Genomic DNA, 14,040 nt, shown 5'->3' with positions numbered 1-14,040 from the left:
ATTGTAGAAAAACTATCAAATAACACTTGGAAACATGTAGAATATTTGAGATTCTTCAAAGTAGCCACCCTTTGCCTTGATGACAGCTTTGTAAACTCTTGGCATTCTCTCAACCAGCTTCACCTGGAATGCTTTTCCAACAGTCTTGAAGGAGTTCCCACATATGCTGAGCACTTGTATGCTGCTTTTCCTTTTCCTCCCTGCGGTCCAAATTATCCCAAACCATCTCAATTGGGTTGAGGTCGGGTGATTGTGGAGGCCAGATCATCTGATGTAGCACTCCATCACTCTCCTTCTTGGTCAGATAGCCTTAACACAGGCTGGAGGTGTGTTGGGTCATTGTCCTGTTCATTAACAGATGATAGTCCCACTAAGCACAAAACAGATTGGATGGCATATCGCTGCAGAATACTGTGGTGGCCATGCTGATTAAGTGTGGCTTGAATTCTAAATAAATCACTGACAGTGTCACCAGCAAAGCACCCGACACATCACCCCTCCTCCTCCATGCTTCACGGTGGGAACCACACACGCAGAGATCATTTGTTTACCTACTCTGCGTCTCACAAAGACACGCTGGTTGGAACCAAAAATCTAAAATTTGGACTTATCAGACCAAAGGGACATATTTCCACCGGTCTAATGTCCATTGCTCGTCTTTCTTCCTCAAAACTTCTAATGGCTTAGACTCCGCTACCGGGATCGATATGACAACAGCCAGTGAAAGTGCAGGGCGTCAAATTCAATCAACAGAAATCTCATAATTAAAATTGCTCAAACATACAAGTATTTTACACCATTGTAAAGATAAACTTGTTGTTAATCCCACCACAGTGTCCGATTTCAAAAAGACTTTACGACGCAAGCACACCAAACGATTATGTTAGGTCAGCACCTAGTCACAGAAAAACACAGTCACAAAAAGCTGAAATAGAGATAAAATCAATCACTAACCTTTGATGATCTCCATCAGATACATGTATGTTTTGTTCGATAAAGTTGATATTTATATCCAAAAATCTCAGTTTACATTGGCGCGTTACGTTCAGTAGTTCCGAAACATCCGGTGATTTTGCAGAGAGGAACATCAATTTACAGAAATACTCATAATAAACATTGATAAAAGATACAAGTGTTATAAATGGAATTATAGATCCACTTCTTAATGCAACCGCTGTGTCAGATTTTTTTTAAACTTTAGGAGAAAGCACACCATTCAATAATCTGAGTACAGCGCTCAGACACAAAAACAAGACATACAGATATCTGTCATGTTGTGGAGTCAACAGAAGTCAGAAATAGCATTACAAATATTAACTTACCTTTGATGATCTTCATCAGAATGCACTCCCAGGAATCCCAGTTTCACAATAAATGTTTGTTTTGTTCGATAAAGTCCATAATATATGTCCAAATACCTCCTTGTTGTTCACGCATTTTGTTCACAAATCCAAATTCATGAGGCGCGATCACTATGTCCAGACGAAAAGTCAAAAAGTTCCATTACAGTCCGTAGAAACATGTCAAACGATGTATAGAATCAATCTTTAGGATATTTTTAACATAAATCTTCAATAATCTTCCAACCGAACAATTCCTTTGTTTTTAGAAATGAAAAGGAACGCAGCTACCTTTCACGGGAGAGCGCGTGATCAGCTCATGGCAGACACCTGATTGAAAGTGCTCTCATTCCCTCCTCCTTCACAGTAGAAGCCTGAAACAAGGTTCTAAAGACTGTTGACATCTAGTGGAAGCCTTAGGAAGTGCAACATGACCCCATAGACACTGTATATGCGATAGGCAATGAGTTGAAAAACTACAAACCTCAGATTTCCCACTTCTTGGTTGGATTTTTTTCTCAGGTTTTTGCATGCCATATGGGTTATGTTATACCCACAGACACCATTCAAACGGTGTTAGAAACCTCAGAGTGTTTCCTATCCACATCTACGTTAATTATATGCATATCTTAGCTTCTGGGACTGAGTAGCAGGCAGTTTACTCTGGGCACCTTATTCATCCAAGCTACTCAATTCTGCCCCCATCCATGAGAGGTTTTAAACACTTGTATGACTAGGGTCATACAACATGCATCAACAGTCAATACTAGAGTCATCACTCTTTGCATGACGACATATGTTACTGTTAGCATAGGTTACATACGATGGTTACATACAGTGGAAAGGAAAAGTATGTGAACCCCTTTGGAATTACCTGGATTTCTGCATAAAATTGTCATATAATTTATTCTGGTCTTCATCTTAGACATAACAATATAAAACACAGTGTGTTTAAACTAATAACATACACAAATGTATGTCTTTTGTCTATATTGAATACATCATTCACAGTGTAGGTTGGAAAAAGTATTGTGAACCCCTAGGCTACTTACTTTTCCAAAAGATAATTGGAGTTAGGAGTCAGCTAACCTGGAGTCCAAACAATGAGATGAGACTGGAGATGTTGGTTAGAGCGGCCTTGCCCTATAAAAAACACTCACAAAATGTGAGTTTGCTAATCACAATAGGCATTGTCTGATGTGAACCATGCCTCGAACAAAAGAGATCTCAGAAGACCTAAAATTGCAAATTGTTGACTTGCATGAAGCTGGAAAGGGTTACAAAAATATCTCTAAAAGCCGTGATGTTCATCAGTCAGACAAATTGTCTATAAATGGAGAAAGTTCAGCACTGTTGCTACTCTCCCTAGGAGTGGCCGTCCTGCAAAGATGACCGCAAGAGCACAGTGCAGAATGCTCAATGAGGTTAAGAAGAATCCTAGAGTGTCAGCTAAAGACTTACAGAAATCTCTGGAACATGCTAACATCTCTGACATCTCTAACATCTCTTACGAGTCTACGATACTTGAAAAACACTAAACAAGAATGGTGTTCATGGGAGGACACCACGGAAGAAGCCACTGCTGTCCACAAAAAACATTGCTGCAAGTCTGAAGTTTGCAAAAGAGCACCTGGATGTTCCACAGCGCTACTGGCAAAATATTCTGTGGACAGATTAAACAATTTTTTTTATTTTTTTTATTTCTTAGAATTTTACCCCTTTTTTTCTCCCCAATTTCGTGGTATCCAATTGTTGTAGTAGCTACTATCTTGTCTCATTGCTACAACTCCCGTACGGGCTCGGGAGAGACGAAGGCTGAATGTCATGCGTCCTCCGATACACAACCCAACCAGCCGTACTGCTTCTTAACACAGCGCACATCCAACCCGGAAGCCAGCCGCACCAATGTGTTGGAGGCTACACAGTGCACCTGGCAACCTTGGCTAGCGCGCACTGCGCCCGGCCCGCTACAGGAGTCGCTGGTGCGCGATGAGACAAGGAGATCCCTACCGGCCAATCCCTCCCTAACCCGGACTACGCTAGGCCAATTGTGCGTCGCCCCACGGACCTCCCGGTCGTGGCCGGTTACGACAGAGCCTGGGCGCGAACCCAGGGACTCTGATGGATTAAACTAAAATTTAGTTGTTAGGAAGGAACACTCAACACTATCTGAAGAGAAAAAATGGGCACAGCACACCAACCTCTAAACCTCATCCCAACTGTAAACAATGGTGGATGGAGCATCATGGTTTGGGGCTGCTTTGCTGCCTCAGGGCCTGGATAGCTTGCTTTCATCGACGGAAAAATTAATTCCCAAGTTATCAAGACAGTTTTCAGGAGAATGTAAGGCTTTCTGTCCGCCAATTGAAGATCAACAGATGTTGAGTGATGCAACAGGACAACGACCCAAAACACAGAAGTAAATCAACAGCTGAATGGCTTCAACAGAAGAAAATGCGCCTTCTGGAGAGTCCTGACCTCAACCAGATTTAAAAGGCTGTGGCATGACCTCGAGAGCGGATCACACCAGGCATACTAAGAATATTGCTGAACTGAAACAGTTTTGTGAAGGTGAATGGTCCAAAATTCCTCATGATTGTTGTGCAGGTCTGATCCGCAAGTACAGAAAATGTTTGCTACCAAAGGAGGGTCAACCAGTTTTTATATCCAAGGGTTCATATACTTTTTCCACCCTGCACTGTGAATGTTTACAGGGTGTGTTCAATAAAGACATGAAAATGTATACTTGTTTGTGTGTTATTAGTTTAAGCGGACTGTGTTTGTCTATTGTTGTGACTTAGATGAATATCTGCTAAAATGTTATGACCAATTTATATTCGAAAGTGTTCACATAGTTTTTCTTGATGTTGTATGTTACTATTAGCATAGATTGCATATCCTGGCTACGATTGTTACTATTAGCATTGTTAGGTTCTTATTTTCCAGAGTAAGTAACTCATGGACACTAGAGAAGCTTTAACCAAGTTTAATTCTTCCCAAAGGTTCTGTACAGCTGTATTCATACAACCCAACACTTCTCCCATCCATATATATATATATATCCCACTTAAGACACTCCTCCTTCTCTCTAATCCTTCGTATGGTTTAACAGGAAAAGAGTAACAAGATGCCAAACCCTTAGTACTCCCTTCAGATGACATGTTCTCACCTCCAGGCCTCAAGCCCTCCTTCACCTAATCCACAGATGTCCATCTGTCTCCCCTGTATCAACACATCGCTGTCCTCACCTCCCTCCTTCACCTAATCCACAGATGTCCATCTGTCTCCCCTGTATAAACACATCGCTGTCCTCACCTCCTGACCTCAACCCCTCCTTCACCTAATCCACAGATGTCCATCTGTCTCCCCTGTATCAACACATCGCTGTCCTCACCTCCTGACCTCAACCCCTCCTTCACCTATACCACAGATGTCCATCTGTCTCCCCTGTATCAACACATCGCTGTCCTCACCTCCTGACCTCAACCCCTCCTTCACCTATACCACAGATGTCCATCTGTCTCCCCTGTATCAACACATCGCTGTCCTCACCTCCTGACCTCAACCCCTCTTTCACCTATACCACAGATGTCCATCTGTCTCCCCTGTATCAACACATCGCTGTCCTCACCTCCTGACCTCAACCCCTCCTTCACCTAATCCACAGATGTCCATCTGTCTCCCCTGTATCAACACATCGCTGTCCTCACCTCCTGACCTCAACCCCTCCTTCACCTAATCCACAGATGTCCATCTGTCTCCCCTGTATCAACACATCGCTGTCCTCACCTCCTGACCTCAACCCCTCCTTCACCTAATCCACAGATGTCCATCTGTCTCCCCTGTATCAACACATCGCTGTCCTCACCTCCCTCCTTCACCTAATCCACAGATGTCCATCTGTCTCCCCTGTATCAACACATCGCTGTCCTCACCTCCTGACCTCAACCCCTCCTTCACCTAATCCACAGATGTCCATCTGTCTCCCCTGTATCAACACATCGCTGTCCTCACCTCCCTCCTTCACCTAATCCACAGATGTCCATCTGTCTCCCCTGTATCAACACATCGCTGTCCTCACCTCCTGACCTCAATCCCTCCTTCACCTAATCCACAGATGTCCATCTGTCTCCCCTGTATCAACACATCGCTGTCCTCACCTCCCTCCTTCACCTAATCCACAGATGTCCATCTGTCTCCCCTGTATCAACACATCGCTGTCCTCACCTCCCTCCTTCACCTAATCCATAGATGTCCATCTGTCTCCCCTGTATTAACACAGTGCTCTGCTCCCGTCCACCCAACACATCCCAACACATTCCAACACATTCCAACACATTCCAGAGCTCTCTGTCTTTCTACAGAGACCCAGTCTCTTTTACTACTATTCGTTTAATCTGTCATGCCTTAAATATCTCAATGTTGAAAATGTCGAATCCAACAGCATAGATTATGTGTCGTGGTTACATACAGTATATTACTAGTAGCATGGGTTACATATCATGTGGCCTGTCCCTGTCCCTGTCCTTTCCAGGTTGGGTCGTCAATTCCAGTCACACAGCCTGCGTGCCAAATGGTACTCTGTCCCCTACGTTGTGCACAACCTTTGACCAGGATCCATAAGGTAGCCACAAAAGTAGTACACTATATAGCAAATAGGATGCCATTTGGGACACTGGCTAGAGAAAACGCAGCAGTCTGCCATCTCTCCTGCCTCGTCCTCCGTCATGTCTCCCCATAGAGCAGTGAACCATCTGGTCCCAGGCATCCCTCATCCCTCTGCTCCTCTCTCTCTGTCTTTCTCTCAGTCTTTCTCTCTCTCTCTCTCTCTCTCTCTCTCTGTCTTTATCTATTTATTCCTGTCTCTCTCTCACATTCCCTCTATCACACTCCATCCCTGTACAGCTGTCTCTCTCTTTCATTGTGTCTTGGTCTTTGCTACTCTCATTGCCCTGGAACCTGACATGAATGGCATGATACCCTATAATCCCCATCAATTCTACTGATTTGGTTAAGGATATCATATTGGAAAAAAAGCTATTGCCACTCAACTAGCCTTGTGGTTAAAGTGAGATTGGAAGGTTGGGAGTTTGATCCACGGCCTAGTCATACCAAAAATGGGACCTGATGCGTCTCTGCTTGGCACTTACCATTGATGATATACTGAAGAATGGGGATAAGGGCCTGGGATAGACTAGCTTTGTGTCCAGGGGGTGTACTGTACATCAAGCTGCCTCAATTCAGAAACAAGAGAAAGACTAGTGTCCTGTCCAGGGGGTGTCCTGGTACATCAAGCTGCCTCACTAAGAAACAGGAGATAGACTAGTGTCCTTTCCAGGGGGTGTACTGTACATCAAGCTGCCTCACTACAGAAACAGGAGATAGACTAGTGTCCTTTCCAGGGGGTTACTGTACATCAAGCTGCCTCACTACAGAAACAGGAGAAAGACTAGAGTCTTGTCCAGGGGTTGTACTGTATGTACATCAAGCTGCCCCACTACAGAAACAAGAGAAAGACTAGTGTCTTGTCCAGTGGGTGTACCGTACATCAAGCTGCCTCACTACAGAAACAGGGGATTGACTAGTGTCTTGTCCAGGGGGTGTAATGTACATCAAGCTGCCTCACTACAGAAACAGGGGATGGACTAGTGTCCTGTCCAGGGGATGTACTGTACATCAAGCTTTCACACTAGATAAACAGGAGATAGACTAGTGTCCTGTCCAGGGGGTGTACTTATACGTCAAGGTTTTCTTATTTAAGATCACAAATTTGTTTACGTATCTGTTAATGAACATTTCTTATTTGTCAAGATAATCCATCCACCTGACAGGTGTGGCATATCAAAAAGCTGATTAAACAGCATAATCATTACACAGGAGCAACTTGTGCTGGGGATAATAAATGTCCACTCTAAAATGTGAAGTTTTGTCAAACAACACAATGCCACAGATGTCGTTCATATATTTATATATTTTTAATTCCATCCCTTTACTTAGATTGGTGGGTATTGGATATATGTTGTGAAATTGGTGGATCTTACTTTTTAGATATTACTGCACTGTCAGAGTTAGGAGCTCAAGCATTTCGCTACACCTGCAATAACATCTGCTAAACACGTGTGTGTGATCTATAAAACTTGATTTGATTTCGCACGTTTTGAGGGAACGTGCAATTGGCATGCTGACTGCAGGAATATCCACCAGAGCTGTTGCCAGAGAATTTAATATTCGTTTCTCTACCATAAGCCGCCTCCAACGTCATTTTGGAGAATTTGGCAATATGTCCAACCGGCTTCACAACCGCAGGCCACGTGTAACCACACCAGCCCAAGGACCTCCACATCCGTCTTCTTCACCTGCGGGATCGTCTGAGACCAGTCACCCAGACAGCTGATGAAACTGAGGAGTTTTTTTGTCTGTAACAAAGCCCTTTCTTGGAGAAAACGCATTCTGATTGACTGGGCCTGGCTCCTCGGTTGGTGGGCCTATGCCCTCCCTGGCCCAGCCATGGCTGCACTCCTGCCCAGTTGTGAAATCCATTGGCCTAGTGTATATATTTCAATTTACTGATTTTGTTTATATGAACTGTAACTCAGTAAAATAGTTGAAATTGTTGCATGTTGCGTTTATGTATTTTGGTCAGTATAGTTTAACAGCTTAATTAATTTCTTAAAAAAATAAGATATTCTGTTTGATTTGTTGAAGAATATATGATAAAATTAAAGCAATCTGTATTTTGATATACAGTACATTAGAGGGGCTAAAGCATACCATTTGGAGAGAGGGAGGGGAGAGAGTGAGAGGGTGAAGGAGCTGGAGAGACAGTGAATGAGAGGGAGAGGGTGAAGGAGAGGGAGAGGGAGTGGGGAAGAGGGTGAATGAGCTGGAGAGACGTTGAAGGAGAGGGAGAGTGGAGAGGGAGTGGGGAAGAGGGTGAAGGAGAGGGAGAGGGAGTGGGGAAGAGGGTGAAGGAGAGGGAGAGGGGGAGAGGGAGTGGGGAAGAGGGTGAAGGAGAGGGAGAGGGGGAGAGGGAGTGGGGAAGAGGGTGAAGGAGAGGGAGAGGGGGAGAGGGTGTGGGGAAGAGGGTGAAGGAGAGGGGGAGTGGGGAAGAGGGTGAAGGAGAGGGAATGGGGGAGAGGGAGTGGGGAAGAGGGTGAAGGAGAGGGAGAGGGGGAGAGGGAGTGGGGAAGAGGGTGAAGGAGAGGGAGAGGGGGAGAGGGAGAGGGAGTGGGGAAGAGGGTGAAGGAGAGGGAGAGGGGGAGGGGGAGAGGGAGTGGGGGAGAGGGTGAAGGAGAGCGAGAAGGAGAGCGGGTGTCACGATCGTTGGAAGCATACTCGGACCAACGTGCAGCGTGATCTGGGTTCCAAATCTTTATTTAGTGAAACGAACAAAACGATAAAGAACGAACGAACGAACGAACGAACGAACGAACGAACAAACGAACGAACGAACGAAACGTGACGACAATGGAGTGATGACATACATCGACACATAAACAATATCCCACAAAACACAGGTGGAAAATGTTTTACTTAAAATATGATCCCCAATTAGAGACAACGATTACCAGCTGCCTCTAATTGGAAATCATACCAAACACCAACATAGAAAACAAAACTAGAACCCCACATAGAAAATATAAACTAGACTAACCCCCAGTCACGCCCTGACCTACTCTACCATAGAAAATAAGGGCTCTCTATGGTCAGCATGTGACCGCGGGAGAGGTTGAAGGGGTAAAATATGGTAAAGGAGAAGAAGAGAGAGTGAAGGAGTGAGGGAGGAGAGAATAGTTTATATAATAGAGAGAGTCTAGGGATTATAGTTCCTGTAATTGTTTTCCCCTTTATGTCCATAGATGGAATGAGATAAGTAGAGGCAAGTTCTCTATCATATTTCCCTCGATATACTGTAGAACACCCCTACTCCACGCCTGGATGAACACGGGGAGACTAAGCCCCATATTAACAACATCAAATCTCATTAAAATCTGTTCATATTACACCCCAGGAAGTTTAAGACACTTCAGAAAAAAAATTCTGACTAGCGAACACTATGGTCATTTTCATGTTTTCATAAATTCATATAATGTTTGTGAATCAGGTACACTAAGGCATTTGTAAACTTTCTATAGCCATGTAAGTGGGGGAAAGCAGACATGTGTTTGGACAACTAACAGACAGGAAATAAAACCTAATAAAAAGATCTGTCTCGTCCAGGACCCGAGTCTACGGAGACCGGTGGTGCAACATAGCCAATCAGAGCTACAGTAGGCGTGGAAAAGATGACGCCACAAGACATGGCAGTTCTGCTTCTAGCTCCTAAGAAACTTTGCAGTATATTATTTTTGTGTGTGTGTGTTATTTCTTACATTATTAGCCCAGAATTTTTTTGTTGTGTTATTACATACAGTCGGAAATAACTTTGGGATTTCGGAGCAGCGTTAGCTCACTCCAGAGAATTTGTTTCCACCACGGAGTCCAATGGCGGCGAGCTTTACATCACTCCAGTCCACGCTTGGCATTGCGCATGGTGATTTTAGGATTGTGTGCGGCTGCTCGGGCATGGAATCCAATTTCCTGATGAACAGTTCTTGTGCTGACGTTGCTTCCAGAGGCAGTTTGGAACTCGATAGTGAGTGTTGCAACCGAGGATAGGCGATTTTTACACTTCAGCACCTGGCTGTCCCATTCTGTGAGCCTGTGTGGCCTACCACTTCAGCTGAGCCCGTTGTTGCTCCTAGACGTTTCCATTTCACAATAACAACACTTACAGTTGACCGGGGCAGCTCTAGCAGGGCAGAAATTTGATGAACTGACTTGTTGGAAAGGTCACTGAGCTCTTCAGTAAGGCCATTCTACTACTAATGTTTGTCTATGGAGATTGCACGGCCGTGTGCTCTATTTTATACACCTGTCAGCAACGGGTGTGGCTGAAATTAGAATCCACTAATTTGAAAGGTTGTCCACTTACTTAAAAAAATAATACTGTATATTGTGTATGTATAGGGCAGTTACCTTACCTTAAGGATGTATAAACCTAGGAGAGTAGTCCCCGTGTATATTTTAGCTATCAGGAGCCTGGCATGCGGTGGGGCCTTTTGGAGACAAATGACACCCTATTACCTATATAGTGCACTACTTTGATCAGGGCGCTGGTAGAAAGTAGTGCACTAATGTAGGGAATAGGGCGCACCCTTAGGGCTCTGGTCAAAAGTAGTGCACTATGTAGGGAATAGGGTGCCATTTGGGATGCCGACAACAACTTCTGTGAAGATTCATGATACGGAGTGACGTTGGATCGCACTATGGTTATTGCCACCACCATCTGTCCATAGAATGTTATTCATGATGAACTGAAAGGCTAAATTGGTCCTGGATCTGCACTCCTGCTCTGAGACTCCTTGTAAATACGGGGCCAGGGCTCAGGGGTTAGTCATAAGGACTTTCTTTCATATCATTCAATCACTGTTGATATACAGAATTAGAATAGGCTTTACAGGTGTTAGATCTTAATTTGACAAGTTTCGTTGCAGGAGTAAAATAATCCTTCAGCAGGTGGATTTGATTGTTGTTTTTTTTAAAGTGAAAATTCTGTCCCTGGCTATAGTTTAAGTGTGCGATCTAGTGAGAGAAGAAGAACTGCAGGTTTTTGTAGAATTTTATGTAAATCACAAGGCTCTTTTGAATTTACAACTGAGTGAAAAATTAAGCTAACGATCAGTTTTGGGATCCGTGATTAACTTAACCAGGTGTGTTAGTACTGGACTGGTGAAAAAACCTGCACGCTCTGTAGGTCAGCAGGACTGAAGAACACGAATCTATGCTAATGCGTTGTAGTGTGTTGTTAGCGACAACCTCAACCTTGAGATGACAAGATGTCTCCCGCTATTGTTCTGTCAACGTTGTCCCCTGCAGTTATAACTGTTCCAGCATGTACCACTTACCTGCTACTGTTGTGCATTTATCTTGTGTACACATACACTTTGTACCTCACCCTCACCCTCATCCTTATCCCTGACTTTAACCATGTGTGTTTTTTTTCAACAATCAAACACACACTCGCAAAAGAAAAGTCAGTATGTTCTGCATGTCAGATCACGACGACTTCCTCATAACCCCACTATGCTACTCTCCTCCAAAAGAAAACTGACAAATCCTGAACCATTATATGTGGGGGAAAAAAAAAAACATATTTTTATTGTCATTTCTCCTCTCCAGGTCCGGCAGCAAAGAAGAAATATGTGAGTTACAATGACCTTGTGATCTAAGAGCCGTCACCGGGGAGAGGGACACGATGGATGGAGATGCTTGGTCTCCTGACCCGTTGGCAACGAAAGAAAAAGGATGTTTATGTTCACGCTGCTCTATTGCCCACTCACACCCCGGAACCCTCGCACCAAAGGAACCCCGGAACTCCGGAACAGGACAGGGACAATGGGTGGGTTCTGGGTTCTAAGAGCTTTCTATTCAACCACAAGATTCTGTGTGGCAAACCGATGTTTTAACATGGTTACGATGGAATGGAAAAGACCAAAAAAGAGACATACTGTGGGTGTAAAACGTCAAGAAAAAATTTAAAGAAAATCAAGACAGTTCTGATGGGCAAAAAAATATCTACTAAATCATTTGTTTTGCAAAATGACTGCAAAGAAAAAAAGAAGCACAGACCCTCCCTGCTGGCGCCACAACCCCCCTGTGCCCCTCCGGGTTAGGGTGGTCGTCTCTGCCGACCCCTCAGAGATGGTCCCCCACTCCCTAGAGATGCGTCTCTACAGGTACACAGGCTGCAGCAGGAGGACTAACTGTACTTGTACCTGCCTGTACCTTCAATGGAGGCTGTTTCTTGTCTTTTAATGTCCTTCCAAAATGCAAGTTTTCCAAAATTCCTGTCAAAAGAAGTGTGTGTTTCTATTGGCCTATCTGTTACATTTGTTGTTAAATTTTTAATATCAAACTTTTTCTTTTTGCTTGTCTGTTTTTTCCTTCTTTGCTTCTTGGACGCACATTCAATTAAAGCCATATTCTTGTCTTTGAGATGTTCAGATGTTCATGTTTTTTTGGGGGGGGGTGGTTGTATGTGGGCTCACAAGCAAAGAGAGGTACAGTGCTTGCTTTTTCCCTTCCCGTATGTGTGTGTTTCGACAGACATGTTTTTAGTATGTTGTAAGGGTACAGTATTGACCATCAACTGTGTTTTTCAATGGACTAAAAGAGAGCTCCAGTCAAGTCAAGGCTTTGTTGGCTCGATATAAAAAACTCCAATGACTCAGATTTAACAAGGTATATGTCCCCGTGTAGAAGTTGTCAATGCATGCCAGCTATGTTTGATGTTAAGATTAAGTCAATAACTGGAGATTTCACCACACGTGATCCACTAGCTCTGAATGGCATACAATATCTATATATATATATATATATATATATATATAGATATATTTATATATCTATATATATATATTTTTTTTTTTACATTTTCTCACTGAATGCAGAATATGGCTTTAATTCGTCTTGGAGTTTTTCTTAATGCCCCGCAACTATGAAAAATTGTCAGTAAAAAATATGAATATATATTTAAAAAGGAACCAATCAAAAAAAAAAGAGAGAAAAAAAAGCATGTATGTTTTATACTGTTTGTACTAAGTATATTTATGTTGCCCTTGCTGCTTATGGTCCAATATTGTGGGAGATAAAAATGTACGTTTGGCCACTCATGCAAATATTATGTGGTTTTGTCCAAGAATGTATCAGCATGAAAAAAGATCAGCTGGTTGTTTTTATTTTTAATATTTCCTGAAAGTAGAGATAAAGTCATTTTATTTATTTGAGGGGGCGGGGAGAGAGGAGGGGGGGGGGGGGTAAACCACTACACCACTGAACTACATACTATTGGGGGGGGGACTGTTTCCACTACACCTCTGAACTACATACTATTAGGGGTGGGGGGGGGGTGCTGTTTCCTATACACCTCTGAACTACATACTATTAGGGGGGGACTGTTTCCACTACACCTCTGAACTACATACTATTAGGGGGGGGGACTGTTTCCACTACACCACTGAACTACATACTATTAGGGGGGGACTGTTTCCACTACACCACTGAACTACATACTATTAGGGGGGGGCTGTTTCCACTACACCTCTGAACTACATACTATTAGGGGGGGGGGGGGGGGGGACTGTTTCCACTACACCTCTGAACTACATACTATTAGGGGGGGACTGTTTCCACTACACCTCTGAACTACATACTATTAGGGGGGGACTGTTTCCACTACACCTCTGAACTACATACTATTAGGGGGGGGGGGGGGGACTGTTTCCACTACACCACTGAACTACATACTATTAGGGGGGGGGGGGGGCTGTTTCCACTACACCTCTGAACTACATACTATTAGGGGGGGGACTGTTTCCACTACACCTCTGAACTACATACTATTAGGGGGGGGGGGGCTGTTTCCTATACACCTCTGAACTACATACTATTAGGGGGGGGCTGTTTCCACTACACCTCTGAACTACATACTATTAGGGGGGGGGGGGAACTGTTTCCACTACACCTCTGAACTACATACTATTAGGGGGGGGGGGGGGGCTGTTTCCTATACACCTCTGAACTACATACTATTAGGGGGGGAGGGGGGGCTGTTTCCACTACACCACTGAACTACATACTATTAGGGGGGGGGGGGCTG

General features: G+C 43.9%; 1 protein-coding gene across 2 annotated transcripts in view; it reads left to right on the top strand.

The window, feature by feature from the left end:
- LOC110528632 (metabotropic glutamate receptor 7) overlaps positions 1–13,101 on the top strand; it is a 378,715-nt gene extending 365,614 nt beyond the window's left edge. For both annotated transcript variants that reach the window (XM_036984246.1, XM_036984247.1), the window contains one exon: positions 11,562–13,101. In XM_036984246.1, coding sequence (XP_036840141.1) covers positions 11,562–11,611 — 50 coding nt within the window. In that variant the 3' untranslated portion in view covers positions 11,612–13,101. The remainder of the gene's footprint in view (positions 1–11,561) is intronic.
- Positions 13,102–14,040: the final 939 nt, after the last annotated feature.

The sequence above is a fragment of the Oncorhynchus mykiss genome, chromosome 7 (genome assembly GCF_013265735.2).
Source record: "Oncorhynchus mykiss isolate Arlee chromosome 7, USDA_OmykA_1.1, whole genome shotgun sequence".
Lineage (NCBI taxonomy): Eukaryota > Metazoa > Chordata > Actinopteri > Salmoniformes > Salmonidae > Oncorhynchus > Oncorhynchus mykiss.
Note: the sequence above shows the minus strand (reverse complement) of the source record. Positions and strands in the feature narration are given on the sequence as shown.